Source organism: Astatotilapia calliptera, chromosome 23, assembly GCF_900246225.1.
Source record: "Astatotilapia calliptera chromosome 23, fAstCal1.2, whole genome shotgun sequence".
NCBI classification, from domain to species: Eukaryota; Metazoa; Chordata; class Actinopteri; order Cichliformes; family Cichlidae; genus Astatotilapia; species Astatotilapia calliptera.
In genome coordinates, this window is record NC_039323.1 from 20,969,311 (window position 1) to 20,996,238 (window position 26,928).

At 40.1% G+C, this 26,928-nt stretch overlaps 1 protein-coding gene across 3 annotated transcripts in view; it reads right to left on the reverse strand.

Moving 5' to 3' along the window:
* crfa4 (cytokine receptor family, class I receptor 4) overlaps window positions 1-26,928 on the reverse strand; it is a 53,982-nt gene that overhangs the window by 1,663 nt on the left and 25,391 nt on the right. For 2 of the 3 annotated variants that reach the window (XM_026158600.1, XM_026158599.1), the window contains exons 2-8: window positions 24,662-24,771; window positions 11,000-11,141; window positions 9,468-9,637; window positions 4,575-4,753; window positions 3,766-3,919; window positions 1,999-2,086; window positions 389-458 (exon numbers count right to left, since the gene is read on the reverse strand). In XM_026158600.1, the coding sequence (XP_026014385.1) occupies window positions 389-458; window positions 1,999-2,086; window positions 3,766-3,919; window positions 4,575-4,753; window positions 9,468-9,637; window positions 11,000-11,141; window positions 24,662-24,752 (894 nt within the window). In that variant the 5' untranslated portion in view covers window positions 24,753-24,771. Of the gene's footprint in view, window positions 1-388; window positions 459-1,998; window positions 2,087-3,765; window positions 3,920-4,574; window positions 4,754-9,467; window positions 9,638-10,999; window positions 11,142-24,661; window positions 24,772-24,848; window positions 25,177-26,928 lie in introns of those variants that run through there. The other variant, XM_026158601.1, reaches the window with a different exon arrangement.

Here is a 26,928-nt window from a genome sequence, read left to right on the forward strand (position 1 = left end):
ATAATGAACCAATGAGAAATTAAGATGTAGAAGAAAATGGGAAAAGAAGAAGAATGATAAAGGAAATAATAGTAAGGCAAATTAAGAAATTAAGAGGAAGAGGATCAGGAAAGCAAAAGCATGAGAAATGAAAATTAAGATGAGGAAAAATAGAATCAAAATGTAAATGGGAAATGAGGAAAGTGATAGAAAAAAGAAAAAGAACATGAGGGCAATTTTCAGTGAAAACAGCAAAAGAAGGAGAAACATGAGGATACAATAAGAAAAAGAGGGGGAGGGGAGATAAAAGCAACAAATGGAAAGAAGGCAATAAAGGAGCAGAAGTACAAGGTCAGGACAAATGGCTAAAACACGACCCTGAAAGGAGGGATGCATGCACGCATTTTACCTTCAGGAGCAATGGGTCAATCCCGATGATCCGTGGCTTTGGAATGGGTGGCAGGAAGTACTCTTTTATTCTGAAGGTGAATGTAGACAGAGAGGAGGTTTGAACATGTCAGTACGCAAACAAAAACAACACATTCATCCTCCCACGCTGTAACAGTGTGACCCTGAGAAGAGACAAAACCTATCGCCGTTCGCTCATTTTGTCCACACTGAGGAGTGAAGCTAATCTTTATTTTTCACAGTGTGTTTCTGTGGAGCCTCTGAAAAGTTCCCATGGAAAATATTATTCTGAACCACTTTCTGCTTTAAATAGGAACTGTTGGTGTGTATTATGGGGCAATGCAGATATGATAAATTATAGGGAAGAGAAGCTCAAACACATGCCAAAATAGCCAAAATATCCTGATCACCTCCTGGTGGCTGTATGTAGTATAGCTCATAAGCCACACCCCCTCTATTTTGTGACTACACAGTCTACACTGTAGACTCTTTTGGAAGTTTGGTGGTCTGAAGCATTCAGGTGTATGTTAACACAATGCCAAGGAGAAAAAACATGGGCAATGACCTCGGTGATGCATTTGTTGTGGCCCATTAACCTGAAAATTTTTTTAGACCATTTTCAAGCTATGTCCATAATTTCTCTTGTGAAAAGGATTATTCAAAAAAGACTGATCAACAAGCTGGTTTGAAGGGGTTGCCAAGAGAAAACAACTTCTCTCTAAAAAGAACATTGCAACACAGCTTAAGTTTGCAGTGATGCATCTGAACAAACCAGAAGACATCCTTTGGGCAGAAGAGACCAAAGTAAAGATGTCTGATCATAATGCACAAACAAACACAGTGTATCAGCACAAACAATTCATACCAGCTTACAGCATGGTGGTGGAGGGATCATGAGTTAGGCTTGTTTTGCAGCCACAAGTCAATGAGTTGACCATGAGGTGCTCTGTATATCCAAGTATTCTAGAGTCAAATTTGAGACCATCTGTCCAACAACTAAAGCTCGGCCCAAACTGTGTCATTAAACAGGACAATGATCCCAAGCACAGTAGAGAATCTACAGCAGACTGACTGTGGCTCAGTCAAAGTCCAGACTTTAACCTGATTGAAATGCTCTGGTGGGACTAGATTATTTTTAATATGTAGTGATATGTAAAACCTTGAAAAAGGGTGTACTTGCCTTTAATTGACACACATAAAATAGGCAGCTTCACAGCAGCACTAAGCTAGCACACACACATTGAACGAAGTCAGTGTTCCAGCCATAAAATGTATTTAATCTTTTTAAAAAATGTAGCGTTATCTCTGAGCCTGCTCTTCCTGTGCGTCAGAATTGGATAGTTTAACAATTTAAGTTTAACAATTTCTCTGCAGCTGAACATTCTTTACAAATTTGAAGGTCTTCCTAAAAATGAATCAGTTCAGATGTAAAGAAAATTCTTATTGACAGCTACAAAAACAAGAAGCAGGGCAGCAGTTAGCGTCTTACTTCTACACCTGCAATATTAAACCCAAAAATCTAAATCAAATGATGTGTGTGTGTTTGTGTGTCCGGGCGCATGTGTATATGTGGCAAGACAAAGATAGAAACAGATGTGTATTTTTTCTCACCTCTTGCTTTGTAGAACAATACTGAAGGTGATAACAAGCAGAGCCACAACGCCAACTCCAGTCACCAGAATCAGCACCAGCAATTTACCTGCACAGGTAAAACACACCTTGAGTCACCGTCCCTCTCCTCCTCCCCTGCAGCTTTACTCCTTCAGTGACACATTTAATTGGGAAAAGGGATGTTTTTTTAACAGAGGAAATCTTTTGTGATGTTGTGGGTGGGCCTAAGGGGCTTGGACCCACCAATTTAACAAAGAGCCCATCAGGACTGCCTGTGAGAGAGATTTTCCTCGATTTCATGTTAAATGATTATAACAAATACAATTAAAAATAAAAAATGAAAAAAGACTGTCGTTTTCCAATCTTTGAAGATAACATTCATTAATTTATCATTCACACCAATCAGAACAGGCCATTTCACACGAGCTGATGCATGTTAAGCAAGCAGGAGTCATTCAGCAAAGAAACTTTCTTTAATTTTTTTTCTTTTGCATTGCATACTGCTGTGGATGCATATCTTGTGACATGGCATGATGCTTATTGAAGCAGCATGGCTCTCTCCTGCTGTTTAAAAGATATTTACACTACCCTTAGGGGAAAAAACTAATTTTCCCTGAGATTGTTAATAAATGGGTCACATGTATTTTACACAGTAGCTTTTTTTCACAGTAGAACTACACAGAGCTGAACATTTCTGCATATCGTTCTCTTTGAAAGCAGAGGCAGTTTCTATTGAGAGAAGTTAATGAATTTAAATACAATGAGCCTCTCGACTGATGAGAGTCAATGTAGCTTATCAAACAGTCTCTTTCTTCAGCTCTCTTTTACTGTGATCTAGCCTATATGATGGAAATAATTCAAATAAGACAGGATTTATTTAATTTCAGTTGGATTTCAGTGTCTAGCCATCCATCCATCCATCCATCATCTATGGAGTAGTAGCAGATCTAATCTGAATCCCTCCCAAATGACTGAAGTTCTCACCCGATCACTGAGGGAGAGCCTCTTTCAGTCACTGCCCACAGCTTGTGAACTGGCTTATATTAGTATTTCTAATGTACAGCAAAAATAACAGTGATTGATTGGGTACTGCTTCCTTGATTGATACAGGCACATGTACCTGCTTGTAATAAATAGAAGTGGTAGCATTAAAAACATTAACTTCTGTAATGTGAATCCTCAGCTCAAATAGATCTGATCCATTCTGTCCAAATTCAGAATCCTGGCACTGCACTGAAAGAAATGCTGTTTCTATGTCTGAAAAACTGTCTTTTTTTGTTTGTTTTTTTAAATTTGTTTTTTTTAAAACAACATTGCATGTAAAAGAAATATGCTTAATGTGCTTAAAAAGCTTAGCATGTGTCTGCAGGATTAATGTCTAGTGTCAAGCTGTAGATGTTTGAATCCTTCCTCCTGTGCCACAGCACTACTGAGTCTGTGTTGAGAGCTTTTAACTGGATGGTGTTTTTTTTAAGTTATTGATGTCTTGTCATTGCCTGTACTAAATGCAATGTGATTTTATGCCTGCATTATAAAGCTTTAGTTAGGATCTACAATAAAAATAGGTGCTTAACTTTTTTGTACTTGCCTTAAAATTTGTTCAAAATGAATCTCATGAGAAACCGACAAAATATAATTTAAAAATGCAGAAACATACTGTGTTCACTGCAATTAAACCAACAATAAATGTAAAAATAAGAAACACTTGAAAGTCAAAACCAGAAGCATGTAAATCAGCACCGTTACTCCGTCTGGCTGCTGATGTACCTGCAGACTGCCTCGGGGGGATGCTCATCACCAGCGTGGCGCTCCAGTCACTCCACAGCTTGGAGTGCTGCGCACGGCAACGAACTCGGACCACGTAGTCGTCCACCGGGAGTCCAAGCAGCTCCACCTGAGGCTCACGCAGAGGATACTTCACCTGCATACAGACAACATGTTCTGTGACATGCAGACCATAATGAACTACTTTATACGTAAAACTCTGTCTAAAGAAGAGTAATGAACTCAGTGTAACGTGTATAACATTTTCTGCCACATTGTTTTACACAGGATTTTGTTGGCAAATTTTTTTTAAGTTCTTGGTTCGTTTGTTTTGTATCTTGAGATTCTATGTGCTCAATTTAGGGTCTCTCCTCTTTTTTCCTGACATTTTGTTGAAGTTTGCCATCCTCATCACATTTTTGTTTGAGCTTGTTTTTTCTAATGTCTATTAATTAAATTCTGTACAAGATTCAAAATATTATCTTTTATGTAGATGATGCACCCAACATTTTCCTCACACCCACAAGCTAGTTTCTCATTCACCTGAAACCAAAACTCGATTAAAACAAATGACTGTAATCTCACATTTGAATCAGTTGTCTGCGCTTAAATTATTTTTAAAAGTAAAATAAAATAAAGGCAAATATCACCAATTTAATTCCGAAACACACCTCAGTGATGTAAAGATTTCTTTTCTTTCCTAAATAAATATCCAGAACTGTAAATGTAAAGATCTTCCCCCAAGAACTTTTTTTCTTTTCTTCCATTTGTATAAAAACTCATCTGTAGTTCATTATTACTTCTCTCTTTACCTTCCAGTTGTCTGGCTCGGTAATACGTCTGTACTGCAGCTCATAGACCAGCGTGATCCAACCGTACTGCACATGGGCAGGCACCGGGTAGGTCCAGGAGATCAGCGCATTGTGGCCCATTTCATCACCACCGACGTCTGTCAGGTTGTAGGTCAGGTTGACTGGTGTTTCCGTCTGAACTGTGAACAAAAAAAGGATCCAGAACATGGTAAATACTAGTGTATCAGAATTGTCAAAATTCTGGGTTCTCTTTTCTCTTAGACTTGGGTAGGAACTATTAGTACCCTACTTATCACTGGTGGTGGACTTCAGAAGGGGTCAGCACAGAGACTACAAGCCCATTATCATCAATGGAGCTCCAGCGGAGAGGGTGCAGTCCTTCAAGTATCTTGGTGTCCACATCTCCTCAGACCTGACATGGGCTGCCCACATTCAGGTCCAGACCAAAAAGGCTAGGCAGCGCCTGTATCACCTACGACAACTGAGGAAGTTCAGGGTCTCTCCAAAGATCCTCAGGATTTTCTATACAGGCGCTGTGGAGAGCATCCTCACACAGAACATCACATCGTGGTTTGGGAACAGCTGTGTGAAGGACCAAAAAGCTCTCCAGAGAGTGATCCGTACAGCAGAACGCTGCTGCAGGATTGCTCTCCCCCTGCTTCAGGACACCTACACCAGGAGATGCCGGACTAGAGCAGCGCAGATACTGAAGGACCCGTCCCATCCTGGCAACAAACTGTTCCAACTTCTGCAATCTGGTAGAAGGTTCCGCATCTTCCGGGCAAGGACAGAGAGACTCAAGAGGAGCTTCTATCCCCAAGCCATCCGTGCCCTAAACACACACACCCGCCCTCTCACATCATCTATAATTGACTGAGACAGGACTCTTCCAGACACTCTAAACCAAGGCACAATGTACATTTCAATTCCTTTAATTTTAAATTGTCTATCCTGTAAAATAGTCAGATGTCTATTCATATTAATGTACAGAATTCACCTGCTTGCTGCTACTACTGCACATTCACCCAATGTATATACTACATATATATATAATGTTCTTCCTCTACACCCCCCCCCCCCCCCCCCCCCCCCTCCCAATTTCTTTGCACATGTCGAGGAGCGTGTCAGGCTACATTTCACTGTGTGTTATACTTGTATAACTATGCATGTGACAAATAAAGAACCTTGAACTTGAACTTGAAGCATATTGGGAGGCTTTGAGAGTACTATACAGGGATATAATATAAACACTACACTCTCTATATTTTAACATTAAAAAATGTCAAACTCATTATGTAGTGAGTCTGAAAATGTATTGGAGTGTTCTCATTAAAACTCTAATTGAAATTCGACATCAAAGGGTATTTGTCAGAGGGAAATTCACCCTCTGACTGATTCATCTAAGGTGTGTTTGCTTCTTCTTAGGTGTGCAACATTTCAGTAATGAGTCATGAGAATAATTCATTTCTAACACTGAAACTGTAACCTTTAATTCAATTCCAGTGAAAACGCCTATCTGCAGCTGTTAGCTGAATCTCCTGCATGGCTGTGATAAGAGCGACGTCTCTGACCTCCCCTGACATCTGAGGCACACAAAAAAAAGAGCACTACACTGCTGGTCACATGACGCTGCTTCACGCACGTGTTCAGTGATAATGATGCCAAGCAGACCTCCGATCTGCAACCCCTCAAAACCAGCTCAGGAAGTGGACTGCTCTGGTCCAAATGTGCAGCATCTGGATAATAACAGACACTCAGTCCCCAATAAATGAGATTAGCAGCTGGTCATTACACACAGAATCTCAATATAAGCAGGGTCTGAGGCCTTTAAAAAACTTCCCTCAATTAAGGAATGACCTTGTGAATCTTATATTTAAGTAAGAATGAATGGCTGCTAATAGACTCAATATGAAGTGAAACAAGATTCTAATTACATCAGGAGCTCACTCACATGGTTAACCTTGAAATGCTCCACAGCTAAATTACTTCAGTTCAGACTGAGCATACTGAGAGATTCTGAGGCTGGTTTTAACAAATAATAACTATTTATTATTTATTTATTAACTTTATTGTTATCTTATATTATTATGGTAAACATGATAAGCAATAATAGATTTTGAAATGGTCAAATTAGCACTGTTCGTATATTTGTGTAGGTATAAAGAAGACTCTCTGAAATTAGGAAATGAAGCGATTCTGATGTGGCAGCTATGCTGTAGCTCAGGTGGCAGAGCAGGTCAGCCACTAATCAGAAGCTCGGTGGTTCGATCCCAGGCTGCCTCCTGGCTGCATGCCAAATATCCTTGGGCAAGATACTAACCCCGTGTTTGCCTACTGGTGGTGGTCAGAGGGCCCGGTGGCGCCTCGCCTCTGTCAGTGTGCCCCAGGGCAGCTGTGGCTACAATGTAGCTTGCCATCGCATGTGTGTGAATGACTGAATGTAGTGTGAAGCGCTTTGGACTAGAAAGGGACTAGAAAAGCGCTATACAAATGCAGGCCATTTACCATTATTATTGTTATGTATTATCTTACAACGCTTCAGTAAGCGATAGGCAGGTTGCTTCTCTAAGACCATTGCTGATGTCTTTCCTTCTTGGCATTGAGTTACCGCACACCTGAATGTTCCTGACTAGCAAACTCCCAAAACTTTTATAGAGGTGCTCACACTTGCTGATGAAATGTAAAATATTTGAATTTAAAAAGGGTGAAATTTTATTTTACCATGACTGTATATTTGATTAAGTACTATGATTTGTTTCTGTCATAAATACCTTTTAAAAACTAAAAAGGCCTTTCAGAAGTAAAGACATTTTATGTGAAATCAAATTTCATACTTTTTAAAACTTCTTAAGAATGCATGGGAACCCTGATTTATCTACCTCATGTGGAGACATATAATTACATTCCCCTTTTTTCACACAACTAGATTTCCATTTGCTTTGCAGACTTGTGCTTAAGTGTTACTTTTTACTGCCATTAACAGAATAAATCCAATTTAGCCAAGAAGTCAGCAATCATGTCAGTCGGGACGGTGAGTCAGTGGAACAGGGCAACGGGATGTGAGTAGAGGTTATTAAGCCTTAAAACATATTCTGGCAGAAAGCAACAGGCTCTGAAAATAAGTCAAGAGAGCAGTGCTGGGAGAAAACCATTAATCTTGTGAATTCATAAGTGAAAACATTTATTTTGCCACTCAATCTGCTCTCAATGCTGCTGTTTCTTTCCAAACTGACAGCTGCTCATTAAAGATGTTAAATGTTAAACTAGATCCATTTAAATAGAGCTGAAGAAGCGCATTCAGGTATGGCACTGTGCCATAATGAAGGAGACGAGGAAATCACTTTAGCTTTGGACCAAAGCAAAGTAAAATTTGTTTTCCCAAATTGAATAGGCTCTGTAATAGACTGAACAGCTTTCTAATCTGCTTGATTTGTTGCCATTCCAGCTAAAAATGGAGTTAAGAGCCAAGCCAATTGGTAATGTATTTTCTGATTCAGGAATTTAAATGTATGTAAGTTGTGAGGAGACAGCAGACAGTGTGTTCTGCAAAAGTACAAATGGAAAGTGCCAAAAGAGCCAAATGTTGACAACACAGCATTCTGACCTGTCATCCAAACATGGTCCCTCTAGGTTACAAAAAAAGCATAGCCAAAACACTTACACACAAACCAATGTGTGACATCACTGTGGCTGTGTCCATCTGTTATATACAGTTTATGTGTAAAAGGTATTCCCTCAGCAGACGGTACTTGTTACACTTAAAGACAATTTTAAATCAAAACTCTAAACACGACCTGTCCAGATGAGGTTATGTGTTGAGGGTAAGTACCATGGTGATTCAGCCAGATAGCCACAACGCTTCCTTTAATCTCCCTTCATAGTGCACACCTCACATCCCCCTATTATCCTCTATTTAGGTTCAGGATTAATCCAATCCAGATGAAGTAGGTGGGTAATTATTCACGCCATCACAGTGACTATTACAGTTGTTATTAACTCCTAGTTCTCGGCAAACTGGCAGCTCTGTCAACTGTCAAGTTCTCTTTGTCTTTTTATGAACTTGAAGATGAGCCTAAAGATCCTCCTCTGTCCTTGAGTGTTAATTTTTTTTAATGAATGGTGTGATGTAATGATAAAGAGGTCAAATTTACAGCTGTACTTGGTTAGGGCTAATTTTGAGCAAGGACAAAACCTGTTATTTACATAGTGAATAAAGGTCATATTGAGCTGCTTGTACTAATAACACATTTGGTGGCTTTTTACCAGATACACATAAAATTACAGCTCAATTATGATGACAGTGAGGAAAAGTTAAAAACCTACTGATTTCCAGTCCAAAGTCCTTTGGCTCTTCGTGTACAAATGTTTTTCTGTTTCTGATTTATATCGAGTTTGAGATTAGAACAAGTTCTCCTTCCCGTGAACTTGCTGTGAATTATCTTATTTATGCAATCTTTTAAGTTTTCCAGGAGGTAAAATGAATTAAAGCCTGCAGACAATAAAGTCATCTCACTTTTGCCCTTTATTTCGCTGCTGCTTTGACCACAGGTGGCGCAGCTGGCTGTCTGAGCATGAAGATTTCTTTTTTAAAAAATGGGTTTATCAATACTCAGACATGAATTTTGAAGCCTTGAAACTCGCTCTGTTTTCGTCTGTTTTCTTGTATCACTTTGTTCTCAATGTTAGTCAGTAAATAAGAGGTCGCAAGGAGAAATCTGCACCAAAATCCATTTCCAATGGAATCAAATTCCATTTAACAGAACAGTTTTGTTGTTGGCTGAATAACAAACGAACCAAATCAAAACAAAAAGAAGCAAAAAAACTGAACTTCTGTGTAATGGAGTCATATAATTAGTTTGAATCAGCATTTTTAACCGAGATCCGACCCCTTACCTATTTCCGCCACGTCCAGGCAGTGCTGCTTGGAGGTGTAGTTTCTGTGGGTGGTTATGGCGGTCACGGTCAAACAGTACACCATCCATATAGATGTGTGGCTGCTGTCAAAGTGGCAGCTGTTGGGGCCGCCAGTCACATAGTCTGGACATTCCAGTTTGGCTTCCTTCCTTCACAAAATCAAAGAAAAAACACATTTAGATAAACACTAACAAACAAAAGGGAAATCAGTAAATTAACACTGGACATCTTTTTAAACAATACTTGGGCTTTCTTTTCTTTTTGGCTTTTTTAACAGTCTAATTTTGTCTAATTTCCAAGCAGGTTTGCAATAATTTATCACACTTATTGTAGACATCATGAAGCCAAACATCCAACCAGAGGGCTGAAGAACTGTTTTCAGCCAAAAGAAAAACAAGGTATCCCACAACAGATGGTCTCACTCCTGAGCACCTGAGGTTAACACATGGAGATTACAGAGAGAGACACACAAATTCTGGGGAAAGTTCTCGATCAAGCCCCAAACCAAAACTGAATCCAGTCCTGGCCTAGTAGTCCCAACATCTGAAACCAGCTTAAAACCAGGTTAAAACCATTATAAAGAAATGGCCAAATCAAAGCCCCAAATCAGGTTCAACGTTAGGCTAATGCCTCAAATTGATCTTAACTGTAATATTTTAAGGATATTGTCTTTAAGTTTTGAAACTTTTCTATATGGAGGATAATCACAAGCTTATGTTTAACCTTATTAGCATGTTTGTATTCAGTCCTAGTGAGGGTATTTCATGTAAATAAAAAGTGTGTAATGGCAGTTTAATATATTAAAACACAAACAGCACTGAGGTGTGCCTGCAGAGTGTAATCTCCCTCTCTGAGCTGTGACTTTATTCCTAGCTGCTTTGGTGTTTAGTAAGATTTTGTCTTTTTTTTTTTTTATCAGATAATCCCTGATCTACATTTGTTTTCCCAAACAAACATACAAAGTGCAGCAGGAGATGAAACAACAATCAGTAGGAGCTCTGAAGCCACGTGGTGGTCAAAAGCACAATCCAATTTGTCCTGATTAGTGGCAGCGTTTTCTTTGCTGTGGCTGCCATCTGGGCCAGCTGGCATCTGTTTGAGGCCACGTGAGTCTGCGTTCAGGATTTCAGAGCAGCTTGGAAATATTGACCTTCTTAAAAGCTTCCCGGTGACGCGAAGCATGAGAAATCAAACTGCACAAACTCACCTGACCCAGAAACTGACTCAGTGTGCTGCTGATCTGGGGCTTCTTTTATAGTTTCACAAGGCTAAAACAAGGCTCTTATTGTTTGTTAGGGTGGATGTTTTATAAGGTTTTATAACATAATATGTTTACACTAACCCCACTAATGTGGGTTAGTGTAAAGCATTGATGAAATTTGAAACAATTTGATTACAATTTTTAAAGCCTTTTAGTCCCTCAGTCTCAAACATATGCACTAAGGCCACCAGTCAACACCTATCTACTGTTTATTTTAGTCCTAGTTAACTGTGAGATGTGGAGTTCATACTCTTTGGAGTAGGTGAGGATGTGGGTGACTTCCTCTCCGTCTGTCAGGTTGCTGAGTGGATGCCACCAGCAGGTGAAGTCCTCCATGTTTGGCGAGCGGCAGAAGTAGATGTGAGGCCTTGTCGTGGTGCCACCAGTCGCCTCTGTGGAGTCACACATGGGTGGAGTTAGAGGAAGTATGATGAAATTATAGTCTGCTCACCACATCTTTCTTCCTCAAGCCCCTCAGTTTAATTCATTCTGTCTGTTACAAGCCATTTCAGCTACTTCCTCTTTAAGGTCATCCTCCCTTTGACCTAACATTCATTTGACTGGCTGTCTGTCAGTTTGAAATATTTGGCCACATTTGTGCCTGTGATATCCTACAAGGCCAAGAGTAGAAAAAAACTGAACCTGAGTGTCTGAAACCTGAAATTTTGCTCACAATGAACACCTGTATATACAGTGACCTTCATTGTTTTAAACTTGTATGTATGACACACAATAAGAAATGGCAGCTGTGGTGCAAAAATCATTGATGATTACAGTGGGGCAAAAAAGTATTTAGTCAGCCACCGATTGTGCAAGTTCCCCCACCTAAAATGATGACAGACGTCAGTAATTTGCACCAGAGGTACACTTCAACTGTGAGAGACAGAATGTGAAAAAAAAAATCCATGAATTCACATGGTAGGATTTGTAAAGAATTTATTCGTAAATCAGGGTGGAAAATAAGTATTTGGTCAATAACAAAAATACAACTCAATACTTTGTAACATAACCTTTGTTGGCAATAACAGAGGTCAAACATTTACTATAGGTCTTTACCAGGTTTGCACACACAGTAGCTGGTATTTTGGCCCATTCCTCCATGCAGATCTTCTCGAGAGCAGTGATGTTTTGGGGCTGTCGCCGAGCAACACGGACTTTCAACTCCCGCCACAGATTTTCTATGGGGTTGAGGTCTGGAGACTGGCTAGGCCACTCCAGGACTTTCAAATGCTTCTTACGGAGCCACTCCTTTGTTGCCCGGGCGGTGTGTTTTGGATCATTGTCATGTTGGAAGACCCAGCCTCGTTTCATCTTCAAAGTTCTCACTGATGGAAGGAGGTTTTGGCTCAAAATCTCACGATACATGGCCCCATTCATTCTGTCCTTAACACGGATCAGTCGTCCTGTCCCCTTGGCAGAAAAACAGCCCCATAGCATGATGTTTCCACCCCCATGCTTCACAGTAGGTATGGTGTTCTTGGGATGCAACTCAGTATTCTTCTTCCTCCAAACACGACGAGTTGAGTTTATACCAAAAAGTTCTACTTTGGTTTCATCTGACCACATGACATTCTCCCAATCCTCTGCTGTATCATCCATGTGCTCTCTGGCAAACTTCAGACGGGCCTGGACATGCACTGGCTTCAGCAGCGGAACACGTCTGGCACTGCGGGATTTGATTCCCTGCCGTTGTAGTGTGTTACTGATGGTGACCTTTGTTACTTTGGTCCCAGCTCTCTGCAGGTCATTCACCAGGTCCCCCCGTGTGGTTCTGGGATCTTTGCTCACCGTTCTCATGATCATTTTGACCCCACGGGATGAGATCTTGCGTGGAGCCCCAGATCGAGGGAGATTATCAGTGGTCTTGTATGTCTTCCATTTTCTGATGATTGCTCCCACAGTTGATTTTTTCACACCAAGCTGCTTGCCTATTGTAGATTCACTCTTCCCAGTCTGGTGCAGGTCTACAATACTTTTCCTGGTGTCCTTCGAAAGCTCTTTGGTCTTGGCCATGGCGGAGTTTGGAGTCTGACTGTTTGAGGCTGTGGACAGGTGTCTTTTATACAGATGATGAGTTCAAACACGTGCCATTCATACAGGTAACGAGTGGGGGACAGAAAAGCTTCTTACAGAAGACGTTACAGGTCTGTGAGAGCCAGAGATTTTCCATGTTTGAGGTGACCAAATACTTATTTTCCACCGTGATTTACGAATAAATTCTTTACAAATCCTATAATTAAGAAGTAGGACAACTGAAGCAAACATGGCCCACATGACTGCAGCAAACTGAAAACTATTACAATCATTTCTAAAAACACGTCCTCTCTTTTTTTATGATTTATTGAGAGCAGACTGATGATAATTCAATTTCTTTCAAATTAAATATAAAAGACAGACAAAGTGGGCATACAGCTGTGCTACACAGTAACTCTTTGATCAATCTGCTCTTCTTCAGGCACAGCAGGGATTTTGGAGACTCACACTGTGAATACAAACACAGTGCTCTCTAAAGCATGACACTCTTTCACAAGCAGAAAAACAACTGGCCGAAAACAGGGGCAGACAAATCAATCAAGCACTCATCAGCCACACGTGAACAGTTGGCGAGTGTCAAAAAACACCCTGCGCCAAAAAGGAGGCAGGAAAAAAATGTATTGATAAATAAATAAATGTTCAGAAATAATTAAAATAAATAAATGAACATATCAGTTGAATGATATATAAATATTTATGGATTCATTTATATTTCTGAAAAAAAAAAACCCCGTTGTAGTTTCAATTCACAATTTTGAATTTATTTTGGAATTCTCTAATGTACAGAGTTATACATACAGACTCAAATATATACTCACTTAAATCTTTCAGCGATGCTGAGGGTTCTGCAGAGTCTTTTAACTTTTTAAGGCCTATTAACTTCTTATTAGTGATCATTACTGACTACAAGTGGTTGCTTCATTGTTCAGCACAACAGCACTAATTAACAGCAATCACTGGACTGACTAACACTCAGGACAATGGGAAAATTCAAGGAACTTAGATTAAGATTTGCAGATTTACACAGGTTAGGAATGTCTCTTGGAGCCATTTTGTAAACAACTGGAAATTCCAAGATGATCAGTTCAACATTTCAAGAATTTGTATCTGTAACTTTTTTGCAACACCTTAAAGTTTGACTGAAATTTGCAGCTGCCCACATGGACAGTGTTGCAGTGTTTTTTCTTATATCTTTCTTTTATCACTTCAGCAACAAAAGGTTTCCCGAGGTATGGAAAAAACATCTTTAGTGATGAAGTCTTTTGAATAAATTATCAGGAAGGAGATCCTGCAGCAGGTAGAAAAGCTTATCGGCCCACTACAATTTGCATACAGGCCGTGTAGGGGTGTTGATGATGCAGTGGTCACTCTGTTAAATTTCCTATATTGCCATCTTGATGGTGCCAAAGCGTCATGCTCAACTCTCATTTATTGTTTTTTCTTCAGCTTTTAATACTATCCAGCCACATCATCATCATCATCAACTTTATTTATAAAGCACTTTAAAATAACCACAACTGACACAAAGTGCTGTGGAACTGTAAAATAAAATTACATGAGATATAAGTAAAAACCAAATAAAAGAAGAGTGGAATCATTAATTAAATAACTACTTCAATTAAAAGAGAAACTAAGTCTCACTGAGGTTAAAAGCCAAGGAATAAAAGTGGGTTTTAAGACGTGATTTAAAAGTGGACAGTGAAGGGGCCTCTCTAACGTGCATGGGCAAATTATTCCATAATTTTGGAGCCATGATAGAGAAGGCCCTGTCCCCTCTGAGCTTCCTCCTGGATCTCGGTACCTCCAGGAGCAGCTGGTCAGCTGACCTGAGAGAGCGACAGGGTGTGTGGGGATGAAGAAGCTCAGAGAGGTAAGGCGGGGCAAGACTGTGAAGGCATTTAAAAACAAACACAAGAATTTTAAAATTAACTCTAAAAGACACAGGCAGCCAGTGCAGAGAGGCTAGCACGGGGGTTATATGCTCTCTTTTTCTAGTTCCTGTTAGGAGTCGTGCAGCCGCATTTTGAACCTGCAATGAGAGCAATGACTGACTGACCCCCACATAAAGTGAGTTACAGTAGTCCAGGCAGGAAGAAATAAAAGCATGGCTCACTGTTTCAAGGTGCTGCCTCGAAAGAAAAGATTTTACTCTTGCCAGTCGCCTTAAATGATAAAAACTGGACTTAGTTAGGACTTAGACACATAGCTTAGCTGATGAACTTCTTAACCAGTCTAAACTTGATTTTAATCTTGTTGGCTGGATTTTAGACTTTTTAGCTGACAGGTCTCAGTGTGTGAGAGTAAACGGCTGTTTTTCCAAACAGCTGAACTCTTCTACTGCTTCACCACAGGGTTGCTGCCTCTCCACTTTACTATATATTTTGTACAGTAATGAATGTCGCAGTACACAGGCTAACAGGCATGTCATTACAGATGCCGATGACACAGTCATGGTAAGCCTCCTTCATGGTGAAGAGGATTCCCATGGGCCTGTTGTGGATGAGTTTGCTTCTTGGTGTGATCAGTCATTTTAATGATCAACACCTTGAAAACCAAGGACATGGTTATTGACTTCAGGAAGTCATCCCCCCATCCTGCACTAACAGTGGTAAATGGTGCAGCCATTGAACTAGTGGACAGTTATAAGTATTTGGGGGTTGTTGATAAGACTCTGTCCCTTTTAGCCACATCTTGCTGCTACAGTGAAAAAGGTTCAACAAAGACTACTTTTTAAGGAGATTGGGTTTTAATGTTTCTTCTGAAATAATGACCCTTTTTTTTTTTATAAAAGTTTTATTGAATCTGTTTTATTTGTTCTGCATCATTGCTTGGTATGGTAATATGTCTTTTAACAATAAGGCCAGACTTAGCAATCTGGTTAAAGTGGCTGGTCAGATTTCAGGGAGGTCTCAGGTCCAACTTGTGGACTTTTATAACAGGCAGGTGCTGAGGAAGGCAACCTCTGTCATGTTATGCTCAGACCATCCTCTCTTTAATGATTTTCAGCTGCTTCCCTGTGGTCGTGGGTATAAAGTGCCTCCGTTGAAGTCTAAGAGACATAGCGTGTCTTTTGTACCTGCTGCTATAATCACGGTTAATAATACGTAAGGGTTGTTGCCATTGCACATTTGCATTTTTTTATGAAAAATTTGGTCTGTTTTCTCTGGGCTTTGTGTTGTGTTTCTTTGTTTTCATCTCTCTGTATGAACAGACTGCAAATCAATTTCCCACTGGGGACAATAAAGTTACCATTGACCACTGACCAAACACAAGACAAAAGAAAAACAGATAAAATCTGTTTTTTGAGTGGATGAAGCAGGCTAAGATTAACCTTCTGGAATGAACTTCCCAAATCCTCAACACCATCTATATTGACATTTTGTGTACCGTGCTTTAAACCCAGGTCTGTGCCAGAAAACCAACCAATTTAAGCTAATGCTACCAATTCTGCCAAGAAGAGGGGTCAAATATCCAGCCAGAAGGCTTTTGACCCTGTGTGGATTAGAAAAAAAATCTAAAATAAGTTCAGACTGGAGCACCCAGTGCTTGTTTTTTAAATTCATTAAAGATGTGTGCGTGCAATCATTCCACCCACAGAAATCATTAAAGCTCAAAAATTACTATGACATTCCATGAAACTTCTGTCCATCAATGTGTATATAAAGACATTTTTTCCTTTTCTATTAAAAAATAATAATAATAACAAAATAAAAGAATCTTATAAATGAAAAATGTATTGTTTGCTTGCTTTAATTTAATCTAAGTGTGGGACAAGTGAACCTTTTAAAGCTAATTTGATCAGATCACTTGTGTAAACCTGTCTCTGTTGGGTCACATCTATTCATTTCCTTTCTATTCTTGTGTTTATTTATACTGTCTCAGCCCAGCTTAAGAACAGCAACAAGGAGAGGGAGACTAGTGAGGTGGTGACTTAGGACAAAAACCTAATGTATTGTAAACATATTATACATGACAACACAGCATGGTAGTTATTAATAAAACACTGTGGGAGCACAGCAGTGTGTCAACTTTGCCTTTATTACACACAAACTATTAAATCATGTTAAATCATTAAACAATACCTGCAGGGTCTCTGTATCTCTGCCACATGCTGGGGGCAAACATCCCAGCTATTATTTCTGCACCTTAAGACATTTTGCATCTAATAAAAGACGGAAATTAAACCCTACGTTTCTTATCATAATCTACACAGGAAGGAAAACTTGCTAAAAAGTTGTTCACCGCTTTGTTTTCGGTATCTCCTGAGCCGTTTTTGGCAAAGTCGCATTGCTGAAACTAACCGGCCGAAGCAGCTTCGGTGCCAACACGTGCGAACTGCTGGAGAGAAAATCAAATCTTTCGTCCCAGTAAACACATGAAAGCATCTAATGAAAAAGCTGTGACTGACTGGATAATGGAAAGGTAACGAAATGGCTATCCAGTCAGACTGCTAGATCTCACACTCACACACACCCCACATACATAAAGTGGGAAACAACAGGGAGGAAAATCAATTATCCAGCTGTCATCTCTCATCTGCTTCACCTCGACAAAATCCATTCTCTAATTTCATCAGTTTCTACCTCAAACAAACACACACACACACACACACACACACACACACACACACACACACACACACACACACACACACACACACACACACACACACACACACACACACACACACACACAATTATCCAGCCCATCTCTATCTGATAGACTGTTAGTCCCATGACTGTGATTTAAAGCAGTGCTGGAAAATTGATTGGCGTCTGAAAGCAGAGGGAAAGCGGTCCTGTCTGCACAGATAGCATGCTGTTTGTTATAAATTTTGAAAAAAAGGAAAGATCAACGGCATCATCCAGGCGTTGAGGTGGCACTGAGCTCTGAGCACTCTAGGAATTAACCGAGTTTATAGCTTTTTTATGTTAGGCGCCTACTTTTTGTTTAATGAAGCAGTGAGGCAGAAATCCCCTGCCTCCAAACAACCCGAGTACATCACAGTTTTATAATTGCAAAAATTCAAAGTGTACTGCACAGATTCTTTAATACAGGATTAGAGGTCGTGTATGGAAGGTTTCTGCAGTCCCAGTGCTGTTAAATAATAATCAAAGCTCTGCTAGTAACGGATGCACGCAAACAGCAGAATGAAGTTTGTAACTAGAAGAAAAGTAACTTCTCTGATGGATGAGAGAGATGAAGTACTCAATTATCAGCTAATGTATAAAATGTATGAGTGCAACACACAGACTGAGATACCTGCTAATGAGTAACTGCTGTGTCCTGTTAAAGATTTATTACATGAAACGTGGAGCTGCACAAGACTTTAAATATAATTTTGTGTTGGGCAAATGTTTTGCAAAGTGGAAAAAACATATTTAGACTTTTTACTTGTGTAAAAGTTACAATCCCAGTTAAATAGCTTAAAAGTAAACAAGCTGTAGAATCAAAGTAATTTGTCTTGTGAGATTAAAATAAATGTCAATGTATCGAGCTAGCTATACAGAGCATTCTACTTATGTAAAATGACCATTTTCAGAATATTATATACATAATATATAGACATTTTATTAAGCTATAATTATTATTATTCATTTATTGATGTGTACACGTCTCTTTAATGGTCCACCTTGATCTATGACAGTAAAATTAATCTTCAGAATAATAAGATGCTGATGCTTAATCATTTTTAAGAAAATATTTGTATCAAACAAAAAAATTAGAAAGCTCTGCACACCTGAATTAATGATAGGTGCTAGAAATTTGTGAAAGTATAATGGAGTAAAAGCAAAGGACTGTTAAGCAGCATAACGAAAAAATCCGTAAATTAAATACAAGTACATCAAACTAGTACTCGAGTAAATGTACTCAGTTACACTCCAACTGCTCTGGTGTTGGGCAATATAAGATTAATAGTACTCTGTTCCAATGACATTGGTGGGGGGGCACTACAGGGGCTCCCTCTAGGCATGCCCCTGCCAACAGCACAAACACTTCAGTTACTGAATTTGATTCTTGCAGACAGAGCAGCTACAGCCACCTGTGCCTCCATCCACCTCTGAAACACAGCGACTACACCCCTAACTTTTAAGTTTCACCTGTATCCAGACAGATGCTGCATAAACAAGTAAGCAATTGTTACTGTGTACCCAACGTGTGAATCTGGAACAGTTATCCATGACCAACTGCTTCAGAGCAGCAAAATCAGGCACACCTCATGTCTGTGTTATCATGTTAAAGCAGGGCCTCAGTGTGGTGATTAATGTAATGAAATACTGCTTGCCCGTTGAGATGACGCTGTGGGAAGCGAGCAGTAATCCATCTGAGAATTCGTGGCGCTTCAGTCTGCGAGCAGCAGGGAAACAAAGGCCTTGTGTTTGCTGTAAGAAGCTCAGGGAGCCACGCTGCAGGGACTTTCTCATGAAAAACCAACACTTCTCAGAAATAAATCAGCTAAGGAACGCACGCTGGGCACCAATAATGCTGGACAAATTTCTACCTGCAGATGAACAGCAGTGCTTGCAATTTAATTTTTCACAAAGAATGATATCCGGCTTTAATTGCACCAACAGAAGGAGAGAAAAGAAAGAAGGCAATTCTTAGAGTGACCTAGTTTAATATATGAAGATATGAAGAGATTTCAAAGGACCAGCCTCGTATTTACATGAAACAACCAGAATATAGCATGATTATTGAAGTGTACCAGAACTGGCTCTGCACCAGTGTCGTTAAAAACAAGTGCTAAATTTATTTTTGATGTAAACCTTCAAGCCCTCTCAATCTGCACAGAGCAGAGAAGGAGGTCAGGAAGTCAGACAAAGTATTACCAGAGAGCATCAAGTCAATTTTCAAAATAACAGAACAGACTATATTCTCTCCTGAAATGATTCAAAGCAAAGTGCATCAGAGACGTGATGACCTGAGGTCTGCGCTACAAAGCAGGATTTGGGTTTATCCAGGTAACTTCAAGGTTAATCCCGGGTTTTTTCAGCGTTACAAAGGCAGTTCACACCTTACTGGGTGCATCTCCATGGTAACTTATGCTGCAGACCTGATCTGCTCTGGAGGAGGTTATGCTCCAGATTAGAGATCAACAGGTAGAAAATCACCTCCTGTTGACCGATCACTTCCCTGCAAAAATAGCATGGCCATTTCTAGAAGATCCCTCAGACATCTGTGCATGGAGTGTAGGAGGGTTGAAAGAAATATAAATTCTTCGATGAATTTTCTTTTCCTGATGGTTCATACTATGATCTCAAATGCTCCATTTCCCTAGCAATTTATAAAGAAATTATTGGTCAAGGCTTTTGCACAGTACTGCTTATAGTGCTTATTTTTACAGGACACAACAGCATCTGAACTGGGACTCAAACTGGCAACCATTGGATTGCCCACATATACATACACATATATATACATACACACAGACACACATACATATATACACACACACACACACACACACACACACACATATATATATATATATATATATATATATATATATATATATATATATATATATATATATATATATATATATATGTATGTATTTTTTTCTTCTTCTCGCTATGCCATATGACTTTTAAAATTTTAGAAACAGATGTCCATATATAAGAACCATCTATTTTTTCCAGATTGTAATTCTTGGTGAAATGATGCAAAACTCAATGACAAGCATAAACATAAAAAGATGCTCCTGCTGTTGATCAGAAGCAGGTCCTGCTGTCTGGCACAGGCAGTCGCAGCTTTTTAGCATTTTGGGAACGAACTAATGGCTGAGCCTCCCCTAAATGTCAAAACAAAAGCAGACATCTGGATATGAAATAAAGCAAATACCATGTCCAGCCACACTGATTTATTGAATGCCAGTTACACACACACACACACACACACACACACACACACACACACACACACACACACACACACACACACACACAGACTGAAGACATCAAACTAATTTGTTCTGACATTTGTCAAAACCGTTTTCGTTGTCAAATGCACAAACAGCCGTCCGAGTAGAACAAAGCCAGACAAATCACAGAAGGCTAATAACACTGCAGGGTCAGAAGTGTTTCACAGCTAAAGTTTGAAAGGGAGAATAAGATTTCAGCCATATGTCATAAAAAAGAGAGAATATAAAAAGGTTTACTCGTAAGCTTCCTGGGATATTAGTTGTGCAGAAAACAAAATGTCGATAAACACTTCCTGGTTGAACCTATACTGCTGTTTCTGAGCCAGGAGTCAGTCAACTAAGCCTGTGATTTCTGAAGGAAAATGTCAGGATATTTATCAGTGAGCTAAATGACAAGAGAAAGCATGTGAGTCGTACAGCAAGAGTTCAAAATTAAACTTAAAGTTCGCAACTTGCCATATTACTTGATTCTGATTGAAGCAAGCCACTCCTGTTACTGAAAATGACCAAGTCTGCGGTTCAGAGCAGGTACAGTCACTGAGAGGGAGCAAGAGAAAATCTCTGCAGGGGACTTAAGATAAAGGCTGCAAATTAGCTGTTGTCACCAAGCACCAGTGTGCAGGACTGAAAAGTGAAACCTGTGCTTAATGGTCACTCGAGGCTGGCTCCAGATGTGACTCAATCCCCAAAGACTCCCACATTAAATTGACCAGCTTTAAATGAACTTGTTTACAGCGCGATATAAAAAAATATAAGGCTTTGCTCTCCATATGGATAATTTCCACATTCATAAAAACAGTGTTTGTGTGTGGGACGGGAGGGGAGTAATTGGAGTAATTGCATTTACTGAACTGGACCTTTGGATTGTGTTTGTGCTATTAGTGCTTTTTGGAGCATTTTAAGTGGAATTATCTAACAAATAATGTGTCTTGCTGTGCTGGTACGGGGAGTCCATCCAGCAAGTGTGCAGTGTAGGGCTTTTTTTCAAATCTATGCACACAGTATCAAAAGAGAAGCATGGAAGAAGACAGCGCTGTGTGGTTTCTTCTGTAAACATCCCCTTGTAGACAGTTGTTCACTAGTGGACATTCCAGTTGCCTAGGTAACCCCGTTGACTATCATGACTCAGAGACTGAGGACCCAAATGCAGACTCATGAAACGAATTGACAATGGACCTTTTAATAGACCTTTTAATGGATCCAAACAAAATTTTAATAGCTTGAAGAGGCAAGCAGAATCCAAAAGCTTCAAAAGCACAAGGGAGGACAAAGGGAAGCCAGCATTATTTATAGACACACAGGGTAATCAGGTAATGGTTGACAAGATGCAGCTGAACATAATCAGGACAATCAGAGAAGAGGAGAGAAGTAAAACAACACCATGAATAACAAACAGACAGGAAAACCAATATCAAAACAGGAAGTCAGGGAACAACTAAACAGGGACAAGAATGAACTCTAAACTGAAGGGTGAGATTAATTAATGAGAATAATTAATGTCATAAAAACACACACAGAAACTTGTGCTGAAGATAAATGAGAACTCAAGGGTTGAAGACTAAGTAGTCAATGAAAACCCAAGCCTCAACTATAAAGGGGTTACCCACAGGGCATAGCAGTGACACGTCATGACCTATGGGTTACGTTATCTGCAGTACATCACTGCTGTCAAGTGCCTTTGGAAACAGCTGTGATTGGCTGTGAGAGACTGCAGTTGATGGTTCCTGAGGTATCGCTGACAGGTCTCTAGGCTTGTGTAACTGAGACCGGTTACACGCGTGGCTAAAAACTGTTTTGCTGCTGATAACACTGCACCCTCTCATCCATATATGAACACTTCTCCCTCCAAAAAGCCAATAAAGAAAAAGCCAAAACATGGAAATGTAATTATTTGAGCTGAGCTGGTTTGTACAAGCGGCAGAAATGAGCTTCCTCCGAAGGGTGGCTGGCCTCTCCCTTAGAGATAGGGTGAGAAGTTCGGCCATCCGGGAGGGGCTCAGAGTAGAGCAGCTGCTGCTCCACATTGAAAGGAGCCAGCTGAGGTGGTTCGGGCATCTGACAAGGATGCCCCCTGGGCGCCTCCTGGGTGAGGTGTTCCGGGCATGTCCCACCGGGAGGAGGCCCCGGGGCAGACCCAGGACACGCTGGAGAGATTATATCTCTCGGCTGGCCTGGGAACGCCTTGGTATTCCCCCGGATAAGCTGGAGGAGGTGGCTGGGGAGAGGGAGGTCTGGGCCTCTTTGCTTAGGCTGCTGCCCCCGCGACCCGGCCCCGGATAAAGCGGATGAAGATGGATGGATGGATGGATGGATGGTTTGTTCCACAGAACTGAAGTTTTCGTTTGCTGCCGTCTTTTGTCTTTTTGTCTCCTAAGGCATTTTGTTTTCGATAAATACACCAGGGCATACATACTTGAATTGCAGTGTTGAATTATTCACTCAGTGTAGCCTTGGAAGGATATCTCTTCTTCCTCAATGAAAAGTAAGTTATTCAACACATTATAAAAGCTGAAGCACAATTTTGTAACTCAAATTGCGGCCATGAGATAATCTCTTATTGTGCTGTGCGTATCTTCAAACACAATCATGAATTCTCACCTAAACATCACTCAAAAATCAGATCAGAAAGACACAGACAAAGCGTGTTTGTGTAGGCCTAGAGATAAACCCGTGTGATGCTCCGAAACATGAGCAGCCATCAGGTTTGTGAGTCATCCTGCCTCTCCAGCTGAGGTATCGATGAGCTGCCGACATGTCCATCTGAGCGGAAGGAAATTGTCAAACTCAGCTGGCAGCCGTCTGAAGCTGATCCCGGCAGACAAAGCTGCTGCTGTTCTGAGTTTATTTTTAAATGTTCACACTGATGTGAAGGTTACCGCAAAAAATTAACTGGAAACTTATCAAGCTGATTGAAAGTGCCCATTACGGGACTCTCTGTGTGATTTAAATTGTTTAAAGGCATGAACTCAGCTTGAACTGATCTCATTTAGGTGAAAACTGGATCAAGGTCACACCAAATATGAAAATCCGTAAAAAGTTTATATTACCCACAATTTTTTACCGATCATCTTCAAACTTCAAACAACAGCATAATAGACCTTTGCCGACACGAGAAGCTAGGTTGGTTAAGTATTTCACCGTGTCCTTCATCGTTAGCGCTCAAGATAAAAGTTGACCTTGAAAAAAAATTTCAAGAAACCATATTAAATAATATATCATATGAAAGGACATAAACACAACTGTACAACACACTTTGTATTTTTTCAATATGATTCCCTGCAATGTCACGATGATGCAATAAGAGGCTGGCATCATCATACTGTAAAAAAAAACATAATAAAGATCAAAGCTTTAGTACAGCCATTGCCCTTTAGGGATAGCTGTGCTCTCTGACTGCAAACAGACAAGACAGTAGAACAAAATTCCTCCCAAAATAATGACAGTGCTTTTCAAAAGTAAATATAAGGAAGGATAATGTAATTAAAAGATTCAGAAAGTCTGTAAAATCTCTGTAAAGAAAACACGAGCCTGCAGACCATCATTAAATGTTGGTGGAGTTCAGGCCCCTCCGGCAGCGCTGCCTTAAAAACAGAGCTGATTCTGTGGTGGAGATTGCTGCATGAACTCAGGAACACCTCTAAAGGCAAAACTGTCAGCAAACACAGCTCATTAAGTTAAAACTCTACCGAGTAAGGAAAAAGATGGATCCAAAAACATCTTCTTCAATGAGTCTGAGCTCGTTTAAGATGGCCTGAGGCCAAGTGGTGCGGGTCTGACCAATCAGATCTGAGACACTTTTTGAAGTTCATGTATCCTGTGGCCTCCAGGCTAAAGAGGAGAGGGACCATCTGGTGTGACATCAGCACAGATGAGCAAACAGTTTTGAAAAAAAAGAAAACCTGGGCAATAAATAAATACTTTGTAAATCATTTGTAAATCATTTGCTCTCAGACTCACCATGGTTGTGTCTTTCGGTGTGAGCGTTGTTCTGGGCGACGATCCTGCCGTAACTCACGGGAGGAAGCAGACAGAGCAGCAGCCACAACATCTCAGAGCCTTCTGTTAACCTATCAACACAAAAAAACATTCAAATATGAGCTGGGGAAAAGACCCACTAAACACCTAATGCTCCTAATGCACTTACTGTGAGAAAGTTTAGTTTCCATCTGATAACAGTGAAGTCTATCTAAGTGTCCACTTGTCTAAGAGTCACATGTTCAATTTTAAGGGGCATCAGTGGGTTCACCCTGCAGCTCCTCAAGTCCAAACACAACAGCTTTGCCTCCTCCAGTCATGAGACACATCACAAGGGATGAAACCCCCCTCACTTCCTCCTTTCTCCCATCAAATCAGTCCTGAACAACACCGCCGCCTCACCAGATTCCCATTAAAAACTTCATGCATTCCTAAAATTACAACTTCTTCCAATGAATTAATAAACGTATAGGAGAAAAAACTAATTTAGATTTATCTGTTTACCTCCCAGTGTTGATAATCTTCCACGTGTTTGCAGAAGGAGCAGAAAACAAAATCTGCCTTGGTGCATGTTACACAACAATAAAACAACAGAGAAAAACACTGTCCATTGGTATGGAAGTCCATGAATGCCCAAACTGGAATGTGATAATAATTAAATGAATTTAACTGAAATGGACTTGTAATAAAAATTTAAAACTAAATAGCAAACAGACAGGTTTTGCTCATTAAATTATCCAAAAAGGATGCCCTCATCTATTTTTTTTGACCATTTAACTGAATGAAATGTAACACAGCACACAAAATACTCAGTAATCATAGAATTAACTTTTTAATCCACATATTTTTAAATGGAATTTATAAGAAAAATTGTCCCTTTTTAATCATTATAAATGCAAGTAATTGCCTTTACTCTTTCCTTTTTAGCATTCTATGCAGTGACTAACTGTAAAAGCAGATGCTTTAGCCATTTGCTAATGTGTAGCATTTAGCTGTTTGGTAACACAATGCCACAAGATTCCCAGGAGAAGACATGCCAGCAAATTAAGCTGTCATGGTCCGGAGTCTGTGACTCCGTGTTTTTGTTTAGTTTATTATTATTCTGTGGTTTTGGTTACCTTGGGTGTTTGTACTTCTCTGTTTCATGGTTCATGTTCCTATGTTCTGTGTCGCCCAGTCTGTGTTAAGTTGGTGTGTTATGTCATTACGTGTATGTGTTTCCTGTCTTACTTTGAAGGTCCGTGTCTGTTCTCAGTGTGTTCAGTTTACTTTTTCCCAGTCTCGTCAGGTCTGATTACTCCCAGCTGTGCCCTCCTTTTGTGTCTCATCCCCTCATTATCCTTCTGTGTATTTTAACCTCGTGTCTGCCTCTGTTAGTTGCTGGTTCGTCTGCGTTATTCCCCCTCCGTCATTCTGTGTTTATTCCTCCGGCTTCCTGGTCATTCTCCCTGCAAGGTACCCTCGTTCGTGTTCTGGCTTTGTGTTTAGTTTTAGTTTTCCCAGTTTAGAGTTTTTACCGTTCTGTTTCTCGCCACCCTTTTTTGTTGTACTTCACCTGTTGTCAATAAAGCTCACCCTCCACTTAAGCAGTCTGCATCTTGGGTCCGTTATTAATCCATACGGCCTGCCTCGGCACCCCGTAACATAAGCCCAATATCCGAATGTGAAATGCACAGAGAAAAGCCAAAAACCCAACTCAGACTCTACAGGCCTCAGCTGGGATGGGAAATGTTTAAGTCGATGACAGAACAATTAAAAAAAAGACTAAACAAGCATCACTTGTTTGGAAGAGTTTTCAGGATAAAACCTCTTCTATCTAAAAAGAACAGGGTAGCATGGTTTAGGTTCACAAAGTTGCATCTGAACAAATCACAACACTTCTTTAGCAATATATTTTGGAGAGACAAGACCAAAATGGAGATGTTTGTTCACACAGCACCGCTTTTGGAGAAAAGCAAACACAGGACACCTTGCAGTCACTGAACTGACCATAAACTCATCTATATACCAAACTGTTTTAGAGTCAGATGTAAGGACATCTGTAAGGACCACCAGCTAAAGCTTGAAAACGTGGTCATGGAACAGGACAATAAACCCAAGAACAGCAGCAAATCTCCAACAGAATGGCTGAAAAAAAATGACTCGAGGTGTTGTAACGGCTCAGCCAAAGTCCATACTTCAGCCGGACCTGATTCTTCTGGTGCAACTTTAAGCAAGCTGTGCATAAAAAATTACATACAGACAACAAT